Source organism: Hydra vulgaris, chromosome 15 (assembly GCF_038396675.1).
Source record: "Hydra vulgaris chromosome 15, alternate assembly HydraT2T_AEP".
NCBI classification, from domain to species: domain Eukaryota; kingdom Metazoa; phylum Cnidaria; class Hydrozoa; order Anthoathecata; family Hydridae; genus Hydra; species Hydra vulgaris.
Window position 1 is genome coordinate 42391847 of NC_088934.1, and position 26237 is coordinate 42418083.

The 26237-nt window shown below is 29.5% G+C and overlaps 2 protein-coding genes across 2 annotated transcripts; both read right to left on the reverse strand.

Moving 5' to 3' along the window:
• Positions 1-723: 723 nt before the first annotated feature.
• Positions 724-16390, reverse strand: LOC100197113 (1-acylglycerol-3-phosphate O-acyltransferase ABHD5). Its single transcript, XM_065818774.1, has 5 exons — positions 16250-16390; positions 4943-5093; positions 3340-3867; positions 3140-3257; positions 724-2052 (listed from the first exon to the last, which is right to left on the reverse strand). The coding sequence occupies exons 2-5, from the start codon at positions 5031-5033 to the stop codon at positions 1737-1739; spliced, it is 1053 nt and encodes a 350-aa protein (XP_065674846.1). The 5' UTR covers positions 5034-5093; positions 16250-16390; the 3' UTR covers positions 724-1736.
• Positions 16391-23319: 6929 nt separating this feature from the next.
• LOC136091972 (uncharacterized) lies at positions 23320-25758 on the reverse strand. Its single transcript, XM_065819691.1, has 4 exons — positions 25528-25758; positions 25257-25434; positions 24495-25140; positions 23320-24361 (listed from the first exon to the last, which is right to left on the reverse strand). The coding sequence occupies exons 1-4, from the start codon at positions 25756-25758 to the stop codon at positions 23320-23322; spliced, it is 2097 nt and encodes a 698-aa protein (XP_065675763.1).
• Positions 25759-26237: the final 479 nt, after the last annotated feature.

The window sequence follows — 26237 nt, forward strand, 5'->3', positions numbered from 1 at the left end:
TTAACAAATACAATTTTTATACTTTTTATTTTTTTCAGTTTGTTTTTATAAATATAAAAGTAAACTAATAAAAAAAAAAATCCAAGGTAAGAAATAGTGGAAACAACTTCTTATTTTAATTGTTCAACGTACTTTATCATTTAAAAATGAATTTAAATAAGTTAAACTTAATATATAACTGGAAAAACAAATACGTTTCTTGACTGTTTAGTATGACAAATTTCATATATATTTAACTTGCACAAATATGCAAATAAATACACCTATTAGTAATCACATAACACTTAGAGCACACAACACATCTAAAAAATCTAAATTAACTTTATTTGCTGATACAATATACAATCCATTATTGGTAAATTGTCATTTCTAATTGCTTGATAAATAGCTACTATTTTTTGATTTTTTAAATTGGAAAGCCAGTTTAAAATATAACATAAATATTTATGGCATACAATAGCTGCATTTATTCCCATTTACCCTTGTGCTTGCTATTTTCTTATTTTGAATTCCATTCTTTACCTCTACAAATCTCTTATTTGTTCTTGTATGGAATGCAACTGTAATACTTTGACTGATTTTTCTAAGTGCTGTTTATCATATTGACAAAGTCCAAAAATGTATTGTTAAAACTCATTTTATTATCACTGTATAATTTAAATGTTTTAAAAACCTTCAAGACAATGTCTTGTGTTGATAGTTGCATTTAAAAGATTTGAAAAATTGTTATTGAGCATTTTATTTGAATTCCGATTCAAAACATGTGTGAATGGACCATTAAACAAATATTTGAAACATTTAATAATTTTATAATTTGAAATAATAACTACGTCACAAATATATATGATAACAAAATATAAGTAACCAAACAAAAATAGCTCTCAAATAAATTTTATCATTTAAATTTAAACTGAATACTAAATTTTAAAAATTAAAAACCATGATTTTTAAACTCTAAATTGAAAAACCTAGACGTTTAACGCTAAAATTAAAACCAATTGTAAAACATGTGCTGAACTTTAAAAAAAAAAACACTTTTTTAAAATGTTTTTAAAATATTTCATCTAAAATATTTAAACTTATAGATTTTAATTTTACTTGAATTGAATTTACATTACACAAGCTCTGAAGTAAAAAAAGTAAAATAAATTATCAAAAAAAAAAAAAAACTATTTTTATATACAGTCAAATAATGAAATATGTAAATACAGCAAAATACTATTAACACTTATGTTTAAAAATGCTTCACTTAAAAACATTAACACTCAAATTTTTCATACAAATTTAAATTGACCATTTCATAAGAAATGTGTACTCATTAAAAAATTTAAACTGACTTATTAGACACACTTATAAGATGTTAAAACAAACTAAATTTGAAGTAGCATAATTTTTTATTAGTACAAACTGATAAATAAACAAACTGATAAATATGTAGGTATGAAGCTTCCAAAATATTCAAGTTTTTATTTAAACTCTAATATTAACAATCATATAAAACCAAACTATATGAATAATTTATGATTAAAACATAAACTATACTTATAATTAACAATACGAAATATGTACAATTTAAAAAATGTATAAAAAAACAAATCTTAACACTACTAATTTTTTGAGAAATGGAAATTTTTCCTCCTTCATCTTCGAAATTTTTCCTCCTCTACCTCCGAAATTGTTTGTAAAGGTTCTACTTTAAAAGTGTAGCTATTTAAAACAAAAGAAACAACAATCTTTTATTTATTTTCCAAATCGATTGACTCTACTGATATTTCACCGTTTGCTCTCTTGCAAGCATCTAAAACAGCCGTGTTAAATTCTGAAGGGCTGTCCGCAAAAATGTGATGACCAGCACCATTTATTATTTTGACATTAACTTCTGATGGATAACGGAGATACTTTATTGAATATCCTGATGTGGTGTCCATCCAAGACCGTGAACCAAATAAAACAGTCATGCAAACATTAGCATTGATTTCTTTTATACGATGGATCATTGGGTATTTAGCCCAACCATAAGGAATACTCAGAGATTTAAAAGCCATCTCACCACTATAAAGAAAACTGTTTAATTATCTAAATCTAAAACAGATAATGCTCAAAATTATTAACTATTAAATACTTATTAGGAAAGATTTTTGGATTGTTCGACAAACATTTATAGGGATTTCAAACCTCCGAGACATGTTGTGTTCATATTAAAGAGTGATAAAAAAAAAATTATGGAGCTAAATCTTTTTGATTAAAACAAAAGAATAAATGCCAAAAAAACCATACCAAAAAAAAAACATATTAAAAAAACTAACTTTTTTATTTTAGTCGAAACTCTCAACTGTTTTATTGTAGGTCGAAAAGTCAGCATATTATACGCTGCAATCTACAGACTTGATCATTTATTCAAGCGCATTTTATTCCAAAGAGTATTAGTACATGACGTCATCGATTTTTTCGTTTGTTTACATAATCAATCTTTTACACAAATATAAAATAAAAAAATAGTTTTTCTTGATATGCATTTATTCTTTAATCAAAAAAATTTAGCCCAAGCATTTTTTTATAATTCTCTTTAAAATGAACAAAACATGTCTCGGAGGTTTGGGATCCCTTTAATAAATACTCTAAAAATTTATTTAATGTTTGTCAACAACAACAACAAAAATAAATACAACATTCTAACAAACAAAATAGACTAAAACATCAATTACAAAAATAATATTTATAACATAAACATGAAAATAATAATTCATGGAATTAAAGAAAATTAATTTAGGAAAACATAATGACATCACAAAAAATATCATTAGTGGCATAAATTTTAGAAGAACCAAACCACTAATTTTATGAGAAAATTTAATGAAAATCATATTTTCTTGATAGAGAATAATTTTTCTGAAAATAAACTAACAAATAACTTTTAGTAGTTAAGTTATAATTAAATAAAATTTTAAAAACCTTCACATAATGAAGTGGTATTTACAATTAAAAAAAAGTTAAAAAAAAGATGAAAAAGAATATTGAGAAAAGGAACAAAAAGACTTGTCCTTTAAAAGGAACTGTTTAACATTTTTTGAAAAATATTTGTATTGCTTAAGAAAAAAATACACATAAAAATATAATTTAAAAAAATCAAAACATGTACCTTGGAAACTGTGCATTGCAGTGATATATATAATCAAACACTCTATCATCGTCTTTTCCAAAAACACACTCATACTTTTTCTTTAAGTCAGGGCGAGCTTTACTTACTAAGGATGGACCTGAACAGTCATAAAGTAAAATGACTTGAAAATTTAACACAAAGTTAAATAATAATCATCAAAATTAGGTTTTAAAACTTACCCCATGGCCCTGCTGCCCTAACTGCAGCCAAAGGATTGAATGGACTAACCAAAGCAACAATTACTTTTGCCCAAATAGGTATTTTAAAGTTTTCTTCTCCAGGAGGAGGTTTTTCTGGTATTCCCCAGGGATCAGCTAAAATTAAATGTTCAACTCGCTCTGGATATTTGATAGTATAAGAACATGCCAAGTAAGCACCAAAACTATGACCCAACAAAACAAATTTTTTTAAATTAACTTTTTCACGCCATTCCTCAATTGACTGAACATAAAAATTTTCTGCTTCTGCTCCATCTGCAGGAAAAGAAGGTCGAGAACTACGACCAAAACCAAGTAAATCAAAAGCATAAACTTTTTGATGTTTTGATAACTCATCGAGGTTTAAAGTCCAAAACCCAATTCCAGCACCAAAACCGTGAACCATTACCAGAGGTAATCTTTCTAAACTATCACAATCTGTCTCAACTGTTCGAATTTCTTGATTATTAGATATTGGGACAAAATAACTCCTAAAACTTGAACGAATATCTAAAGGTTTTAAAAAGATTGGTAAAATTGCCACATGAAAAAAGTATAACAAGTAAAAAACTTAAAACAAAACTTCTGCATAAAAACATATAACACTCTTACGTCTAAAAAACTTGATATAATATGACATTTAAATATTTTATTAAAAACCTAATTGAGAAAAAATGAAAATAAAAAATAAAAATTTCCCTTATATTGTTTTCTCTATTAAATTACAATGATTTTTATTCAACTTTTAAACACTTATTTGTAACAAAGTGTTTAACTCAACATCTGTTTCTTTTTTGTAACAAGGTTTTTATTTTTTACAGTTTCAAGTTTCATTTTTTAACTAAACACACTTTATTAACTTCTATTCATTTATCAACATAAATCTCAATATCACTGTGATTATGATTTAGGGCTTGCACCTGATTCTTTATAAAAAATTGTTTGATTTTTCCTTAGCTTTTTTTAAAACTAGATTGTTTCTTCTAATCATTTCAACATTTTTGATGCTTTTTCTATATTTATAATAATTATCTGCAATAATAGACATGGATATGTAAATCTACTTTTAAATATCTGTTTTTAAAAGATATTAAAATATTATTATTGTAAAATTTTGAGAAAATAAATAGAATGGACCATTTAAATATAAGTGAAAAAAAAACTATTTATTAAATTATAAGGAAATTATTTAGTTTCCTAATGTTATACATATTTAATTATTAAATTATAAAAATAACATTGTTGTTATAGATACAACATTCATATGTAATTATTTTTGTTTATTTTAAAAATGATTACATATATATGTTATATATATAACAAAAAAAGTCAATCGAAGAAATTCTCAAAAAAAGAAGTTTAAAAACGTTCAACTAAATACAATTTATAAAAAAATCTTATACTCTTTCATAGTTTTATCTGTAGTGCACTACTGATGAAACTATGAAAGGCCTCAAGTGCTAAATTTTTAAATAAAATTTGTACAACTAAATAAATCATTTTTAGGAAAAAAAAACTTTTTAGATTAATTTTATTGTTATTTTGCGTGGCATATATATAATATTTAAATAATAAAGACACTAACTTTCCAACATTTTTTGCTCAGCTTGTGCTAATTTGGATCTCGATGTTGGTTTCCAACTCCATCGACAAATACTTTCATTCATTTCATCCATTGATTAAACTTTTTAATTAAAAACTCATCTTTTGCAGAATAACAATACACTTCGAAACTTCTATCAAAAAATAAAATAATGTACATAAAATACACAATAGAAACATAAAGATTATTATTCAAAATTTATGCTTACATATACAAAATAGTTCATTTTGATTTTTGGGTTAACAACCAATCAAACTGTTCCTTTCTGTTAAAAGAAAGATTAATTAATAAAGCCTTGCCATTAATTGCATTCAATAATTTCTGCAGAGAAAACTAAGATGAAGCAATAAGTTCTATGTCATCAGCATAAGCAAGAATATTTAGAAAAGTCCGTCCTATATTGGATCTACTACACATATTTGAAATTTTGAATACTAAATTACTAATCTAAAACCTGAATAATAACGGTGATAAAATACCACCTTGTCGCACACCATTCTCTATACTAAAACCAGTAAATTTAGCCTCACAACAGACTTACAATATTTTTTGATATTTCTTGATCAATAGCCTTGACAATAGCCAGTAATCAACATTATCAAATGCTTTATTAAAATCTATAAATGATGTGTACGCATAACTACCTCTAGATGTCAAGTAGCTAATAGCTTTCTTTAAATAACTATTTGAAACCAAACTGATAATCTACTAAATGGTGTGGTATATTTATACTTTGTAACAAAATATTTACAAATACTTTTGATATAGCTGCAGATACTGCAACCGCCTTGTAATTGTTCACATCAGTAGAGTTGGCCACTTTGCACTTTACCAAAGGAATAATGGAAGATTCAAAATCCAAATAGAATTTGGATGGTGAATACATACCTTAAACAGAGACTGAAAAAGATACTAATTAAAAGATGTAACCTATTTCCACCATATATAAAAACAAAAATATATAAAAACAGGCCTTGTTAAAAAGCGTCATGAAGCTCACATTTTATATACAAAATATAAAAACAGACCTTGTTAAAAAGCGTTATGTAGCTCATATTGTATATACATAATGGCAATTAGCGTACGCGTTCAGCGGTTTTACATTCAGCAAAAACCTTTTTATTTTGGAATATATTTAAATCACCTTTTAATATCATTTATGTGACATTTATTCAGAAAGCATTTAGCTGTAAAAAAAAGCAATTAACAGCAACTGTAAACTTTGTTGTTGAAAAAACTTATTATTTTATATTAAAAAAATTTTTAAGTAATTTTTTAATTAAATACAATGTAAAATATTCACAAAATACAAAGAATAAAATCTTTTTTAGATAAACAAATTTTATTGTGTATTACTTTTTGTAGAGTGTTTTTTTTTTTTTTTTTCAACATCTTCGCTTCTATTAGAGTCAGAAGTTACTGGAAGAGAAAAGATGAAGTTTGTAGAGCAAGATAACAATTGACAGACGAAAAGATTGTAAATTATATGAATCAGGAAAGCAAGATGAAGGAAGCGAATTCCAAAGAACTGATGTTTGAGGAAAAAAACTAGACAAATAAGAGTTTCGGAGCACTTTGGAAGAGTCATAGAAAAAGGATGAGACTTAATTGAATGATGAGTAACATAATAATGAATTTTAGTAGATGGCACTAAAGACGCTAGCTTTTTAGAGCAGTGCCCATTATAGTATTTCTAGAACAAAAAAAAGAGAAGCAACATTACGATGATGTGATAATGGTTGAAGGTTGGCTGTAAGAGCAGGTCCAACTATGTTTACAATGCATTTTTGCACTTTGTCTAAAAGAGAAAGGGCATCATTAGAAAATCTGCCCCAGATATGGCAACAGTATTCCATGCAAGGACAGATTTGAGATTTATAGAGATAAAGAATAGAAACCGGAGTAAGAAAGTGCCGAGCACGATAAAGAGATGCAACCTTAGCAGATGCTAATTTTGTAATGGATTTGATATATGATTGTCAAGAAAGATCGAAAGTAAAAGTTAATCCTAGAAGATGAAGGGCAGATAAATCATCCAGTACATTACCGTTCATAAACATAGGAAAATCTAAATTATTGCGATAATGATAAATTATTGGCTGAAAAAAATTGAGTTTTATTTGAATTAAAGTTCACCAGCTACTGTGAGCCCCATGCTGTAGCAGAAGTGAGATCCTTTTCAAGCTCAAATGTCTCCTCCAAGCAATCAGAGAGTGTTGGTTTCTTATCATGACAAGAATAAATGGTAGTATCATCAGCGAACAATTCCCATGAGAGGTGAGAATATCTGGAAGATCGTTTATGCAAATTAAAAAGAGTATAGGGCTAAGGATAGAACCTTGAGGGGCCCCTGAAGTTACAGAATATGAAGAAGAGTGCTGTCCATCAAGGACCACTTTTATACTCAATAATCTTAAAGATGTTACCAGATACACCGTAAGAAGAAAGCTTATGGAGAAGACCAGCATGCCAAACTTTATCAAAAGCTTTAGAAATGTCAAGACTGATAGCCTTAACCTCTCCACCTTTATCTAATGCACGATAAAACCTATTGCTTATTAATGATAGCAAATCAGCTGTAGAACGAGAAGATCGAAATCCATATTGATGGTTAGAAAGTAAGTTATTAGATTCAAGATGAGAGATTAAGTGTTTTTTAATTAAATATTCAAAAACCTTGCTTATGATAGGAAGAAGACTAATGGGATGGTAGTTAGACGAGTTAGATAACTCTCCAGAATTTTTGAAAATGGGGATAACAAAAGCCGCTTTCCAGCAGGCTGGAAAACAAGACTCTGATAAGCACAGTTAAATAGTTTTGAAAGTATAGATGACAGCTCCGGAGAACACTTCTGCAAGACTATAACAGGTATATTGTCCGAGCCACAATCTGTAGAAGAGCAGGCCTTGTTACGAGATTTCGCTGCATAGCGAAAACGCGTAACGCATTTCCAAGTAACTCAACTCATCAAATATATTTTGCATTGTTAGAAATTATTTTGCGTCACTTGCGTCTTTTTAAGTACCGCATTGTAATTAAAGTTATTTTATTAACGCGTTAAAAATCATGCAAACAGTTTGTTTTTTTCTCACTATAACAAAAGTTACATATAAAATCTAAGTTCTTATTTAAAAAATCATTTTTATTATTTTTTTCAAATATGAACTAAATTTTATTTTGAAAATAAAATTTTTTTCATGAAACGTAAAATAATGTTTGTTTATTTTCTTATGATTTTACAGTTGGTTTTTGGTTATTTTATTAACTGTTAATAAATTTTTTCTTATTTAATATGTGAACTCATTTTAATGTTTTTAAACAAGAAAGAGTTTTTTTTTGTTGTTTATCTGTTACCGATAACATATTCCTGATCATAATTTATTTTCATAAATTAAACGAACGTCATTAAAACTTTACGTTATTGAATTAACAATAAACAAAATATCTTATTAATAAAATATTTACATCAAAATAAATCGTGCATTTTTTAAACTATTATGACTAAAAATAAATTTTATATTTAAAAGAAATTTATATATTTAATTCCTTAAGATAAAACTTAAAACACTTAATTTTTTTTAACTAATTTTTAACAACAACAAAAAAATTATTTAACAAAACTGTTTCTTTAATAAAAAATCTATTAGTTTACAATTGCGGTTAAATGCTTTTACTAACGACTTTATTTCTTCTGAATAAACGTCACGTTAACGACAATCAAAAGATAATTTAAATATTCTAAAAGATATAAGTTTTTGCGTAACGCAAAACTGCTGAACGCGTAGGCCTTAACGCAATTCCCCTTAACGCAAAATCCCCTTAACGCAAAATCCCCTTAACGCAAAACAAATCCCCTTAACGCAAGCAAAATGCGAGCTGCTTAACGCTTCTTAACAAGGCCTGGAAGAGTCTAAGCAGGAAACCACTTTAGATACAGGAGCTGGAGGGATACGAATGTCAATAGATCACCTGTTTGTTGGCTTTATCAGGTAGAATGCAACTAATGGAATCAAGAGATGATATTGATGGAAAATTCTTAGTGAACAATTCAGCTTTGTCTTTAGGTAAAGTGACAAAGTTTGAACCATACAAGAGAGGTGGAATTACAGATTTGCCCTAATTATTGATACTATTAAAGATTCTCCAGTAGTCACGAGAGCCTAATTTTTGTGATGAAATACAAGATTTCATGACCTGAGAATAGCGGACTTCGGTGTTAGACAAAACCTTTTTACAATGGTTTCTAGCAGTAATAAACAGACGTCTGTTTTTTGAATTGTTTTGCTGATAGATATGGAAGTAAAGGTTTCAATTGGCAATTGCAGCAGCACAATGTGAGAAAAACCATGAAGAAGAGTGAGGCTTGACCTGGAATTGTTGAGAGGGAATAAAAGATTCCATGCCAGCCTGAATCCACGAAGTTATGTAAGAAGCACATTTATCAGCAGGAAGAAGAAAGATTTCTACCCAAGGGTCTTCATGAAGAAAATCACGGAAAGAGTCCCAGTCAGCTTTAAGTTTTTTATAAGAGGTATGATGATAGGGAGATTCAGATGATGAAGAAGAATGAGATAATAGTTTTAGAAAGATCAAACCGTGATCAGAAGAACCTAAGGGTGAATGTGGAGAAACTGAGCACTGACTAGGACCAGAAACAAGACATAAGTCGAGTAGAGAAGGTAAATGATTCGGGTTGTCTGGAAAGCGAGTTGGAAAGTTGACTATTTGAGTTAGGGATTGAGAAAAGCAAAAGTTATGGGCTTTAATGCCTGCAGACTCACTGACACTAGAGTCAATCCATTCAGTGTGATGAGTATTGAAGTCACCGACAACAACAATATTGGTTGATGGATAAAGAGAGAGGGCTTGGTCAATATGATCAGAAATAATATCAAAAAGAGTGCAGTCTTGAGATGAAGGAGAGCGATATCGAACAAAGAGAAAGGCGATAGAGTAAAGTGGTGCTAAACAAAAGCACATAAAAGAATAGTTTGTGGATTCAAACCTAGTTTCCTGACAAATGGGTGAATTCTTACAAATGTAAATGCGCAGGCCAAGCATGTGATTATTGGAGTTACGAATTAAAGGAAGATAACCATCAACACTAAAATCACAAGATGAGACAGCTTAACTCAAATTAGTCTCACAAAGAGTAAGTAGGTTTGGTGAACTTTGCAAGAGATAAGACTCAACAGAAGAAAAATTACTAGGAAGACCACGAATATAAGTGAATGATAGGTTTAGAGAACTTGTTGATGACAATGGCTTTTTGTGTTTTATAGTTTTTGGTACTTTATTCATTTTTAAATTTGATAAAGAACTTGACTCAAAGCATAGATAGTACTCAGTACACTGTTTAATAGCCCAAGCAATTGCCTCATTGCTATTAATAAACCCTAAACTGTAACAAAGGGCTCCAAATGTGGCCATGACAATGCACACCAAAAGTATAAACAGGGACACCATCCATGCACAGCATGGCACTGTTAATACTTTGATACTTTTCAGCTGTTGATGGAATCAGTCTCTCTAACAGCTACCATGGAGTTCGGAAAACCTGACTACCAGCCGGCCTCAGAACCATAAAAATTAGTTTTAGAGCTGTACCCTCATTAGAAATAATAGAATAAGTTGCCTAGTCGTAAAAACAGACACAAGCAAAACCCATGCATTGAGTCAAGAAGATCCAGCATTCAACGTCCTAAACTGGAAACAGTGTATTAAAAATACATCTGCGCCATTCTAATAGATGGAGAAGGGATGCAAGGCTGGTCAACAGATAGTACCTGTTTACCCCCTAAGTCTTTGCCTAGGAGGCCTTCTACAAGACAGTAGCTGGATGCATTTAATATTTTCCCAAGATGAGTATTTTTATTGAGACACCATCTCTGGCCTTTATTCTACCAAGAGCCCAAGGCAGGGGGTGTTTTAAGTTGGAGTTGGCATCTCCTAGCTTTTGCCTAAAAAGGCGTATCCTACAAGGCAGCAGGACATCAAGCAGATTGTACTGGGTTACATGTTACCAGTAACAGGATAACCTGACCTGACAGTAGGGGTGTCCAAAAAAAAAATTTATGAATTAAATGTTGCACAGTTTTAAATATTGTTTCTTTGATCGAAAAAAACTTCTGTGCAAAATCTTAGGTGTTTTGGATAATATTTAGAGGTTGCTCAAGGAAAATAAAAACTTACTGTGTTAAAAGCATTCGCCGCAACAACAATATTTAAAAAACTTGAGTTATAGCTATGATATACAATTAATCATTTTCAAAAAAATTCCTTAAATAATGCAAATAACATTGAAATGTTGCACTATTTACAAGATCAAAAGATTAGTCTGTAGCAACAGTGGCATATGTCATCAAGATGCTTTTGCGGCAATCTGGAATGCGTTTTCTGTTGTCCTCAACAACAGAAAACGCATTCATTATATTAGTTTCTGCATTTCAGATTCAGTTTTTGTGACGAATTGATTAAATGTGCTCATAAGAGCAACAGAACGCTCAGCAGTGTCATTGACAACTTTCATAGATTTAACAATTGCTTTAGTATAACGAAATTCAGCAATTTTCTCCCAGGTCTTTGGATTGGTTCCAGATAAAATGGTTACATCGAGACCAAGTGACTGCAAAGCAGCAGTTGATAAAGATGTAAATAGCTCATGAAGTTGCTTCTTTTCCAACTTGTTTAATTCTGCTGCTGGACACTTTATACCCCTGACACTCCAATCAGCTCCACTTTGAATCATAGCTTCAACAATCAACATTTTTTCTGTGTCACAAACCCTGTCAGAAAATAATGAAAGTGGAATCATTTCTGACCCAAGGTACCAAGTGTGATTTTGAAGCTTCTTCATAGCAGCATTTAAAATGACCTTGTTGATCTCAGAATATTGTTTAATTTATGTGAAGAGCATCAGCTCATTTGCTGGAGCATCACTTGCAAATTGGACAGGCAATCCATGCTGGTACATAGATATGAGCAGCAACAATACAAAATTTGCACAAGTTGTTCTGTTCTTTCATAGTCAGCTTGAATTCATTTCTTAAGAGGTATATCTTCATACAATAGATGACTTTAGCCATCCTTCTAGCCTTGTGATAAGCTCCCGACATGCAAAAGCGATACTTCTTGGTGGCATAGTCTGATAACGGAAAACCTATTAAAAGACACAGCTTCATCATCTCTTTGTAGTCTTCTCTTGGTAAGTACGAAGAGTCATCTGATAAGAAAGGCTGCAGAAAGCAGCCAGCCTCTGATCTAAGTTGCTGAAGCTGTGGTTCAGCAAGATGGGCGTCATCTAATGGAGCATAATTGGCTTGATTTATGCTTGGCAAACACTTCTGAAATCGTTCAAATAGAGCTATGTTGGGCCCAAGCAAAACTGAGTATATTTCCGCAATAATTACTTCATGCATATGGTGAAAGCAAGCAAAGTAGAGAAGATTTTTCTCCATCAACTTCTCTAGCAAGATGCATGCACCATTTTTGTCAAAACACATACTGTCAATATAATTTGCAACATTCCATATGGTCAGTAACTGGAAGGTTGCTTTTGCTTGTGCCAGTCCAGTGCCAGATGATATCTTTACAATACCCAGTATTTTCTCCAAATTACGACCAGTCACATCAATAGCAATTCTATTAACATTGGACTTTGGATTTTTATAGTTATTGCTGTCTCTCATCATCTTACCATCCCAGTGGACGACCATATGTTGTTTCTCACTTGACATAAATTTCTGCCAAATATGATATTTAATTGATGAAGGGTGCATGATGCGTTTGCGGCGAACTGTTGATCTTGATAATGGTGTACTTTGGAGGTCCTCTTTACTTGCTCTAGCAATTGCAGCTGCCAATATAGTGAATTTTTGGTCAGATAAATTGATTCGATCAAGTGTGAATGATACATCTGGAGAAGACAAAATTTCATTGAGAATATGTGGCTTTTTATTTTTAGGACTTTGTTCACAGTCAGTTGATTGGGTTACTAGTTTTGTGATAAACCGGAATTTCTATTTCATAATCACCATTGTCATCAGGAATGTCACTGACTTCTGTTGCTTTGCTATCACTATTACAATCAAGACTAAAGTGGCTACAGCTAGGGGTAAAGACAGCATTTGTTTTTTGTCTTCTCTCTTCCTCATTCTGCTTTGTTTTTGTTTCAGTAATCTAATTTGATACTAAAATCTTTCTCTCTAGCAATCTGTGACTTACTAGCTCTTCCTTTATTCTTTTTAATTAAATTATATTCATCAACACATGCTTTCACTTTTGATACAATATGAGGCTGGTAAGTCATTGGAATTCTGGCTTTTTTCCAGATGTGAGCTAAACCATTAGATGTTGCTTTTGCACTGGCTGGAACTGTTTGTTTCAATGCTTTGTGGTAGTGGAAAAACGTCCTTAACACATCAACCATCGTTGGAAGGACATTGTTTGGTAGGTTTTTCTCAGGTTGACCAATCAACCATATTGCAGTTTGATTACGTGTCAAAGGAAAATTTGAAGAACTTATTTTTTCACTCATTTTCAGCAACAAGCTAAAATTAAATGATACTAAATTAAACTCAACTTGAGAAATTAAATATTAATTTACAAACATAATTTAAAATATGTGATCAATATTTCAATATGAATGTGATGAAATCATAAGTATTACAAAACTGCAAACACTAAAGTAAGTTAAGCCACCCAATAATATTTAGCACTAAAAAACAAGATATTGGCATAACAGCTATAATTATTATTTTATAGGATTAAAATAAATAAGAACCTCAAAATCTTTAAATATTTCAGTTGTTCAGCAAAAAATTACAATTAATGAAAATGTTTTTCAATTAAAAACATCAGATGACAAGATGGCTGCTTGTCACATGACCAAAGAAGTTAGCTCATAAAAAACAATGGTACATCAAATTTGTTTAATATTTTATCTAAATTGAACATGGGATAAAATTAGGAAATTATTTAAGGCGCAATGCTATTATTGTAAAACTAAAAGGCCATTGAGCAACCTCTAAACATTAATTTATTTTAATTATCTTTTGCACAGTAAATTTTAATGCCAATTGGCACAAAATAAACTAGTGTGCATTCAGATTAGAGAAAAAAAAATTTTTCCAGTGGTTATGTGAACACCCCTGACAGTTATAATAAAAAAACTTAACAAAATACCAAGAAAAGTGTTTTTCAAAGGGGTTTTCCTAAAATTTTTATAATCTACTTCACAATATTTTACCATAAAATTGTCCATAACAACTGCCATAATAAGACATAAAATTTTACCCATTAATTATATAAAAACTTATCTTTTTTTGAGAATTTTTTAAATTTCCAAAATTTCTGGAAATTTCTTGAAAATTTCTGGGAAATTTTTATCTATATAAAAAAATTACTATATTAAATTTAAATCTATAAAAAATGACTATTAACTAATAATAAAAGTTAAAACTTTTTCATTAATTTTCAGGGGTTTTAATGTTTAAGGGGTATCTTAAATTCTAAACTATAAGAAATATTTTTTTAACTAAATATAATACTATTATTATTATTATTATTATTATATATATATATATATATATATATATATATATATATATATATATATATATATATATATATATATATATATATATTTATATACATACATACATACATACATACATACATACATACATACATACATACATACATACATACATACATACATACATACATACATACATACAAACAGACAGACAGACAGACAGACAGACATACATACATACATACATACATACATACATACATACATACATACATACATACAGACAGACAGACAGACATACATACATACATACATACATACATACATACATACATACATACATACATACATACATACATACATACAGACAGACAGACAGACAGACAGACAGACATACATACAGACAGACAGACAGACAGACAGACAGACAGACATACATACATACATACATACATACATACATACATACATACATACATACATACATACATACATACATACATACATACATACATACATACATACATACATACATACATACATACATACATACATACTTTAAAAAGTAGCACAAAGAGCATTTGTGCTACATTTTAAAGCAAAAATTTGCTTTAAAATGTAGCACAAATGCTCTTTGCTATTGCTCTTTATGTTGTAAAAACAATTTTTTTTTCTCTTTCTCTTTTAACCTATATTTTCTTTTTAATGCTATTCATCTTCCTGAGGCCAAGAGGACTACTAGAGTTGAGGAGGCTGCTTTATTTAACTCTGAAACATGAACCTTACTCTTATTATTAAACTCCAAAACACAAACCTTGACAAACAAGGCTGCTGCGTGGAGAAACAAGTTTAGTGCAGTACTACCAGGAACATGGTGGGGATCGAACTCAAAACTTTTAGCTTATAAAGCAAGGGCTCTACAACTACACTGCTACTATATTAAAAAAAGAAAGAATTCAATAAATACAACTGTATTTATTGTGACAATTTGTGAATTATAATCGAAAAATAAAAACATGAATTAGAAACCAATGAAAGTCTAGCAACTAATAAAAGCCTAGCAACCAATTAAAGCTTAACAACTAATGAAAGCCTAGCAATCTGAAAAGCATTTTTAAAGCAAAAATCGAAGTCTAGAAAGTGAAAAAATTATGCACTGCATGGAAAATGGAACTTTAGAATCAACTCTAGTTGTATATTTTTTGTTCATTGCAAAAAATTAAAAAAAAAGTTTATTTCTTTGATAAGCAGGATAAAAAAAAGCGCTTGTTGAAAAAAAGAGTTTTTATTTTTGCTAAAACATGAAAATATGTGCCTGTCACATTTTTAGTTAAAAAAACATTAATGAATAATATAAATGATACATGTACAAATTAATATGTTTATATCTATGCAAAATCTCTGAAACCAAATACTTATGATCCATTCAAACACCAATAGGGACATTAATTTAAGATTAAGCTAAACTTTCTCTGCAAAATCATAAAAATTCTAACAGCTTATTAGCAGTACAATAACTTATTAAAAGTTAAAATAAATTATAGAACAATTGAAAAAATAGTCAATATAATATTAATCTGATACTAGATATGTGCAATATTAAAATTTATGTGTAAAATAAATAAACTAATTTAGTTTATAATAATAAAATTAAAAGAATAAAAAAATATATTTCTTTAGTTACTAAAGAAATATTTTTTTTTATTCCAAAACTTATGGCAATTGAAAAAATATATTATAAAAAAGAATATACCGTAAAATTCAAGAGTTTTTATTAGTGAAGTTTAGAATTTCTCAAATTTTATTAGTGAAACTCAGAATGTCTTGCAGTACCATTAATCATTTAGGACCTTCAAGTGATTTAATATATTCGTTATATTATACAACCTTTATATAAAATGCAATGTTTACAATTTTACCATAAATTTAGCGCATGCGCATTATAAACGATATCTTGATTTTTGTGCATAACGTGCTTTTTTTGCACGATGCACGGTAACGTGCAATTTTTTCCAATAATTGGGGCTCATTTTTGGTGAATTAGAACTCAGGTAAGTTAGCAAATTTTGGACAGCGCGCAAACACCCTTTAACATCAAAAAAATCACTGCCGTTGATTTTATTTCAATACTGTTTTATCTTTCAGTTGATAAAACTTTTCTGCATTAATTTACTGTTAATACACGTCAGTAGTCCAAATATTCAGGGTAGTCCAAATAAAAAAGGTCCACTTTACAATGGTAACTCACATAAAATGAAAAAAGTTGAATCTTTTTACGCATGACTTTTAAACTTTTAAACTTAATGGAGCGCATCACTTTTTTTAAAGAAATACTAGTCGTCACCAATTTTGGCAAATATGTTTGGAAAAGTGAAAAAATGCACTAATTAATATTTTTTTGATATAAATTCTCCATGAATTTTTGAAGGTATTATCCATTTCGAATAGTATTATTCAAAATTAAGTTCCAAAGTATTAGAATTTGTGCATTTTTGTATTTTTACTTAATGTCGTTGTCGATTGGTTTTAGTGATTTAAATTAATTAAAAAAGCAATCATAAGGTTGGTAATGACGTTTTAAGACAAAGCAAAAAAAACAAAACAACAGCTAATATTCATGACTTGATTTCCTTTAATTGATGTATAACCACAAAAATTAATACAATTATTATGACAATAATTGTATACCACACGTATTATAACTACATTTGTTACGTTTTGCTTATTTTGAGAAAAATGAAGTTTAGTGTTTAGAGAAATCAGACATTTGTTTATTGATAATGTATTTAATTAAAAGTATGTTTTAAGACATTTTAGTCTTCAAAATATATATATAAATGCAGTCTTATTGTTAAATACAAATAATATTTATCACAGTGTTCATTTGGAAACAAGATACTCTTTTTGAACATGTGTTTTTCCGTTGTAAATTCAACCACTCATTAACTATTTTAACTTGTAACCTTTTAGGGCACTTATTTTGTTAAATTCATATGGTAACAATCTGCAATATTCAACCTCAACTTACTCAGATGTTTGTGATGGGATTCTTTCCCTCTTTTTTTCGTAAAAAAAAAGTTCAAATCAATAAACTTATGAAGGTTTTTTTAAACTTTATAACAACTACTACTGCCGCCTTATCTCTTCCCCAACCTCATTTTTTTCTATACTAACTGTAATCCATCACTTTGTATTGAGTTTGTATAAACCAGACAAACACCCCATTGTGAAAAAACTGTTAATAAAAATAAATGCTTATTTTTATTTCCACATAAATATCAAATAGATTTAATTTATATAATTAGTAACTGATGAGCTAATAGGTCATGTGAATATAAATGAGCAATGGCTTTTACTCAGTAATTGGTCAGTTTTACGTGAATAAAAACTTAAGCAATTTTGCTTAAGTTTTCATTCGCGTAAAGCTTAGCAATTACTGAGTAAATTGATTACGTAACTTTACGTTAATAAAAAATTTGAGCAAAACTGCTGAAGTTTTTATTCACGTAAGGTTAACCAATTACTGAGTAAAAGCAATTGCTCAATTTTATTCACCCGACCTAATGTCTTATTTTGTTTACTAAGAAATTGTTTAGCATCAAAAAGTTTTTGAGTTTCTAACAAGAAAGAGACAACAGGGCCAACGACACCGGGAGGAGGAGGGTGGGGAGCCAGAGCGCACGTTCCACTTTTTTTCTAAACAACCTTTTTTTTTAAGAAATTGACGATTGTGTCCCTCTACTTCACAACACGTGTCGTTGGCCATGGACAATAGAGCTATGTATACTTGTTTCAGTTTATCAGCGCTTCAATCTTTAATCTAGACGTGTGGGGTTCAACAAACACAAAATTATATATTTTTTGGTTTTCCCTACATAATAAAGTAATTAACATAATTAACATAATAACTAGCATTTAATATTTCAATTTCTTTAAGTGAAAATATCTTAAATGGATAAACAACCAAGAAGTTTGGCTTTTAAAACTCTGCAAATTTCAGAAACTTTTTTGTATCATGTTTTAATAAAATATTGAATGGTACTGGTTTTTTCTGAAAGGTCTGGATAACATTCCTCCAATCATCTAGTGTTTCTGCTAAAAAAAATTTGATTCGCAATGGCCATGTATCCAACACATAAACTGCAAATCAATTTAATACGCTTTACATTTGAGGCAATTGATAATTTAAAGATTAGGTAGCATACAAACCATTTGTTACCAACAGCCTCATCATAAATATAGATAAAAAATATACTTTTTGAGCTGAAAATAAATGTGTTGAAAAAATAAAACGATAGTAGCCTGGAATAGTATATATACTGAACCCACGTAGATTACTTCACAATGAAAAGTGTTCTGAGTTTAAAAACATACAGCTCTTTTTTTTTTTTAATCCATTTATTTAACCATAAAAATATGAAAATTTACAATAATATTTATAAACTCACATAAATAAGGTTAGGTGTCACTCGTATAGTTAAAAACTAGTCAATGGAGTGACACCTGAAAAAAACAAAAAAAAAAACAAATAAAACACGGAAAGAATTATAAATAAGAAAAAAATTAAAATAAAAATTTTTTTAAGAAAAAAAGGAAAAAAAAGAATGAAAAATAAAGCACTAATAAATAAAGATGATATTAATAATTGCAATAATAATATAATAAAAATAATAATATTAATAATAATGTGAATAAAAAAACAAATAGTAACTATATCATGATAACTTTACTAAAAATTATAACTAATGGTAAAAATAATTGAATCGATGTATACAAAAACGTTCTAAGTCATAAAAACTATTTTTTCGGGGAAAGAGAAAAAACTTATTAAACCCAAAATTATTACTTTAATAAATTCAAAAAAAATCTGGGTGCTTTTGACATCTTTAAATATTAGATTTGCTAAAATATATATCAAAATTTGTGATATATATATGTAATATACATAGTTAAAGTAGTCTGACTTAGAACCTTTTCGTTTACATTTGTTAAGGATAATAACAAAAAGCTTGTCTTTTATATATTTATTCATTTTTTGTACCAAAAACTATTGAAAATCAAAGTTCAAACTATTACACATGTTAAATCACACAATGTATAAAAGGACCGATTACAAAGCCTTTGTCAGACACCTCACTGGATATCGTGTTCCTCTTCCCCGCCATTCGCCTAGTCGGTTGTTGGCCAGCTCATGAGTTCATCATAAAAACCACTGAACTCATCCGGAACATATTGCATTTACTTCCTAATATCCTGCAGTTTCACTCTTTTTATCGGAACATTACCCAATGGGTAGCACACATTTTGCGGAAACTCGACGATGCGATCGACGACTTGAGACATCTTGTAAGTTTGGACCATCAGCCCATCAATGAGTAGCCTACAGACAATTACACCTGGAGAAGTCCCGTAAGTGAAGTGCATTAGAGAACTTATTCCAAAACTTATCTTATCCTTAGCAGGAACTTTCTTTCCCCGTGTTTTTTCCGAAATGCGAGATTTTTTGTAGAATGTTGGCCACCACTTTTGAAAATCTATAATATCTTCTGTTGCAACTTCTTCAACAGTAAACTTACCAGTAATACTAGAAGTAATGATAAGTTCAGTTATCTGGTGAACAGTGTACACCCTGTCATACATTTTCAGTTTTCTCTTTATTACAGCGAAGTCCCGGTCACAATGTAGGTACAAGTGACCTCTTATCGGGTAGTACTGCTCGATTCGATCAAATCGGCCAGTATCTGTGAGAGCCAAAAAGACTCTGTTTAGTTCATGGTTTTTATTTTGGCCTCCACAGTTATCTGAGTAGACATGGACTTCAGTAAACTGTGGAGGAGCAGATATTAGGTAATTGTACACAAAAGAGCACACCTCATCAGGGCTTTTTCTGGCTGTGCCTTCATGGTACACATAAAGATGACCTTTATTGCATTTCACATCGTGAATAGAGAAGAGGTTAACAGATAGCTGTCTGAGGTAAAAAGTTTCCTGGACTGGTATCATCGGTAAAGGGATATTCTGCATGTAGTCAAATGCGATCGCTAAGACATGCGGTTCATTTTGTTTTGTTTCCGGGTTGCTTTCATTTTGGAGTTTGTTGTAAAACTTTTTTGATCGACATTTGTGCAGCATCAGTTCAGCAGCAGCATTTCTCTTTGCTGCATCACTGAGAGGAGGGCTTCGTAATTTTAAATTAAGCTTCTCACAGGTGCAACAAGAGTTTATCTGGGGACGGCCAAATCTTAACGTAAAGTTGTCCTTAAAGTAGCCTAGAAAAAATTTGTAGCTACATCTTGCTTCAGGATGTTTTTTCCTTTGAAATACAAAATAGATAATTGATAGTTTTACTAGCATATTTGCTCTGTTTCACCGGATAACTTTCGATATGTTCTCTTATGAGAAGTCTTACATTGCCCCTGATTGCATTCGTTCCTAATTTTTTCCCTCTAAGGTCCTTTGGTGATTTTCCTAATACCAACAGAGAGCGCAATTGTCGAATACGACTAATTTTAATACCATAAAGGCTTTTAAAGGCATCCACACATGCCTTTTCTTTGGCATCCCTCACCAAAAACTACTCTTCCTTCGGCACCTTCCTTTCTGGGTCGGTGAGTTTTCACCTTCATGCTTGTAATCAACGATTGTAGAAACATATCTTGCTCGTTCTTTGTCTCTAACGATCTCATGCGTGCGAAAATCTCGTCGCTCTGGTTTTTTAGACGTTGCGTACATTTCTTCGAGCATCTGAAAGCAAAATATCTCATTAGATTATGCTGATATAAATGTTAAAGGTAGGCCTAAATCCCATAGTCAAACTCTAAAAAATGATGTTTGAGTAAATCGGCTATAACATTTGGCTACTGTTTAAGGTCAATTCACAAGCCTAAATGGAACGATATGGAACGTCTTGGATCAGTTTTGTCTAAGACGTTTTTATGAAAACATGTTGCATGGTATGTAATAAACAAATTGTTAAAAGGCTAATTGGGTATCGAAATTGCAATACAAATCTCACCTGCAATCAGTTCCAACAGTAGTAGCAGGTACAGTTTTTCCTTTGTAGTCAATGTACTCTTTACCTTTCACTCTAGCTTCTTTAACAACATTTTTTTTCCATATAGCCTCATTTTTAACCTTTCTTCCACTGCTAGTACTAGGTTCTTCATCCATTATAAGTCTTTTTCATTAAAACAACGAGATGAATTGTAATAATTACAATTCATAACGCAATTTAATTATTAAATTGCGTGGGAGAAACCCTGTACGGCGAATTTGACTGACGTAGTTTCCTTGTGGAAATATAAATATAGTCTAAACGGTTTTTTTATGAGCATATTTGAGGTGTTTTTTTAAGTATAAGTTGAACGAGGAATTTTTGTAGAGGCAGTTAATTTAATGAATAAAAAAGATCTGAAATCGAAACATTGTGTTCACTGCGAGAAAACTACATGAATAATAAAATAAGCCCAAATAGCCAAAATAAAAAAGCCTCAAACTCGTAACCAAAACAAAACAAAAATTGGATTAAAAACATCTGAAAGCTATCAGCAGAACACAGCTGGTTTTCTCAGTGCTGCCAAAAAAACCTTCTAAGTCACTGACCTAGAACCTTTTAGTTTACAGACAATATTTCAGCTCTCTATTCAACGTGTACGGAGAGGTCTGACTTATAATGTTTTACTATACAATGGTGGAACTGTCTTCAAAGAACAAATTTTCATCAAAAAGTCAAATATTAAAAAGAATGACTTAGAACGTTTTTGTATACATCGATTCAATTATAGTAAAGTTTATAACTACGACAGAAATTAATAAATAAACATAACAATTGCAAAAATTAGGGCAATAACCATAAAAACTATTACTACCATTGAATCACTATCACTATCATTATAAATAATATTAATAAGATTTAAAAACAAAGATAAATTAATGATAATAGGAATATTAGTCAAAAAAGACAGTATAAAATAAAAGTAATAATAGTTTTATAAATACAGTAATATAAAAAAAAGCAATAGTGATAAAAGATAAAATTAATATTCATTTAATATATACTCAAATATAAATTTCTTAATTTGGTTTCGATTGAGAAGAAGAATGTTAGTAATAAAAGGGTATTTAGTTAAAATCTTTTTTTTTATAAATGATATTATTTGGTTCCAGTGAGAAATACATTGATTTTTAATAGAGAGCTTGCCATATTTGATAGTGCTGAAAAAGGAAGTGTGCAAGTTAAAATTTTCAGTATTTCGAGTGTAATATTTGTGTGTGTCACTTGTTTTAATAAAAAAATTATTGAACGAATTTGGTAGCTTATTTTGAAGAAAATCAATCACAAAGAGACAATTATAAAGCTTTACAAGATCTTTGAAATTTTAGAATTTTTAATTCGGAAAACCTATTTTCGATATTAAAACGTAAGGGAGAAAATGTCATAATTCTTAAGGAAGTGCGTTGTAAACTGTTTATACAATGTAATAGAAAACTACCTTTTTGACCCCAAACAGTGCAACAATAACTTAGATGTGAGAAGAACAAGGAATATTAAATTGATATTAAAACATGTTGGGGAACATAGTGTCGTATTAATGACAGCATACTATTGGCACGTAAGAGTTTTTTATTTAATTGAATTTGTTGATAGTACCACAATAGGTTTTTGTCAAGAAATATCCCGAGGTATTTTATATATTTAGATGGGAAAAGTCTTTTACCATTAGTTCTAATTTTCACATTATTACTATCAATCTTTTTTTTTGGAGGGTGAAAAATAATAAATTCAGTTTTATTGATATTTAGGAAAAGACGGTTACTATTTAACTAATGACACAAATAATGGAGATCTGAATTAACTTTTTTACAAAGCTGCGCGAGTGATTTATTTATGCATAGAAGATTAGTGTCGTCAGCGAAATGATGAACAATCGAATTATTTATAGAGTGAGGCAGATCTTTAATATGTATTAAAAAAAGTAAAGGTCCTAGAACAGAACCCTGTGGAACACCATAATTAATAACTTTACATGTCGATTGAAATCCATTAATCGAGACAAACTGATTGCGATTGTTAATATAGGATAAAAACCAATCATTAGCGATACCCCGTATACCATAGTGATACAATATTTCAGTTAAATTCTTATGGTCAACTGTATCAAATGCTTTTTGGAGATCAATAAAGACGCCACAGGCAAAAGAACCACTATCAATCGCACCACAAATCGTTTCAGTAATGCTTATAAGTGAATGGGAAGTAGAGTGTTTTAAACGAAATCCAAACTGACGGCCGTAGAGACACTTAGAATTATCAAGAAAGTGGTAGATACGAGAATACATTAATTTTTCAAGAATTTTGCTGATGTTTGATAATAATGATATTGGTCTATAGTTATTGCAGTCAAGTTTTGAGTCCTTCTTATGGATTGGTTTAACAGATGCAGTTTTTAAAATATTAGGGAATATACCAGTAGTGAATGAGAGATTAAATAGTTTAGCAAGTACTGAGGAAATATCATTAGCAAGAAGTTTTAGAATAAAGGTTGGAATGCTGTTTGGACCAGAAGCCTTGCCATCATTTAGAGAAAGAATAACTGATATTATTTCATTTTTTTCAGTAGGTTTAATGAAAAGAGAGTCAGAGTTTAATGTTTTTAAATATTTATGGAAGTCAGTATGAGATGAATAAATATTTTTTTGCAGTTCTTCAGGGATTGAAATAAAAAAGGAGTTGAAAATTTCCGAGATTTTAACTGGATCATTGATAATGGTGTTGTTTGAAGATATACAAGATGTATATGAGATATCATTTGAACGTATATTTAAAAGAGTTCTAATACCCTTCCACGTTGCTCTCAAACTATTGCTATTAGTAGTAAAGTAGTGAGAAAAGTGGTTTTTTATTGCTTCTTCGAATAAGTGTTAGAAGTAAATTTCTATAGGTTTTGTAAGTTTTTTCAAGAATTAGTTTGTCATGAAGATTTTTTGTTTTAAGGAACTTCTTAAATATATTGTTTCGTTTTTTTATCGAGGTTAAAATTGCTGAAGTAATCCATGGTTTAAGGCTTCGAGTTAAGCCACGGTTACTTAGTTTTTTTAACGGTGCGTGTTTGTCTAGAAGAGAGTTAAAGGTAGTGAAGAAATCTTCATATGATTTATTTGTATTACTATTGGAAACTTTGATTACTTTATCCCAGTTGATTTCCAAGTAATAATTACTGAACTCTTCACTATTTAATTTTTTGAAGTTTCGAAGAATAATATTGCTTTTTCGAGAATTAATAATTCTTATATTAAAAGATGAATAAATTAGAAACTGTGGCAAATGATCTGATATTCTAATAGTTAGGTTGCCGGAAAAAATATCTTTAGAAGTTGAATTAGAAAATATATTATCAATTAAAGTACTTGATTGGTTGGTAATTCTTGTTGGTAAAGATATAAAAGGAAGAAAGTTATTTGAAGCAATGGTGTTCAAATACTCCGAGATTGAGTTATCGGAGCTTGCTTTTATAAGATCGATATTAAAATCACCCATTATAAAGATAGTTTTATTTTTTTCAACAGCAAGTTTTTCAAATAGAATAGCTAGATATGAAACAATAAACTCATTAATATCCATGTTAGGATGGCGATAAACACAGCCTACTTTTTAGGGAAAATGATTTCAACAAAAACAGACTCTAAGAATTGGGGTTTATACATAAGTAAATTATTTCTAGATTTATAAACTAGTTTATTAGAAATGTAAAGTAGAGAACCTCCAAATGAAGTTTTTGTTGGAGTATGTTCATAAACATATCCACTAAGATTAATTGGAGTTGTTGGGAGTAAATCAGATTTCAGCTTAGTTTCTGTAATTCCGACTATACTAAATTCATAATTTATTAGAGATAAAAGTGAGGTTAATTCGTCAAAATGTTTAACTAATGAAGCGATCTATAAATGAAATAGAAAAAAGCAATTAATATTGATGTTTGAAGAGTTAAATTTTTTAATATCAATATATTTACAATTGATTGGATTCTCAACTATGTTCGTATCATCATCATCATCGTTGTTATTTTGCTGATAGGTAAAGTAATTATTAAGTTGATTAAAAGTATCAGATTCTTGGGAGCAAGGAAAGAGGGAAAAGTCATTTGGCAGATCATTGAAATGTAATATATTGTCAATTGAAGTTTGGAGACGAAGTTCATTATCCGAAATAGAACTAAAAGGAAAAATACTGTTGCAACATGTAATACAGAGCCAATAATTCATGTAAGAGTTTTTTAATAAACTAAAATCATTATTATTTAAAAAACTACATTTCTTGTGGATTGAACTTAGGCAGTGATTGCATTGAAGTGAATGATGATTAGCACGAATAACTTTATCACAATTTTTGCAGAGTTTAGATCTAATAAGTAGAAATTTGTTTAGAAATAAAGATATTGATATTAGTAAGATTATTACAACAGAAACAATATAACAATAGTAGTAACTATACGATAATATAACAATAATGAAGTTTATGATAAAAATATTAATAATATAATAATAATAATAATAATAACAATAATAACAATAATAATAATAACAACAATCACAAAAATAGCAATAATAATAAAAATAGTGACAGTAATAACAAAAGTAGTAGTAGTAACGTATGATAAAAATATAAATACTATAAATATGACTAACGCTTAATAATAAAATATACAATTATATAGCTAATAATAATGTAATCAATATTATAA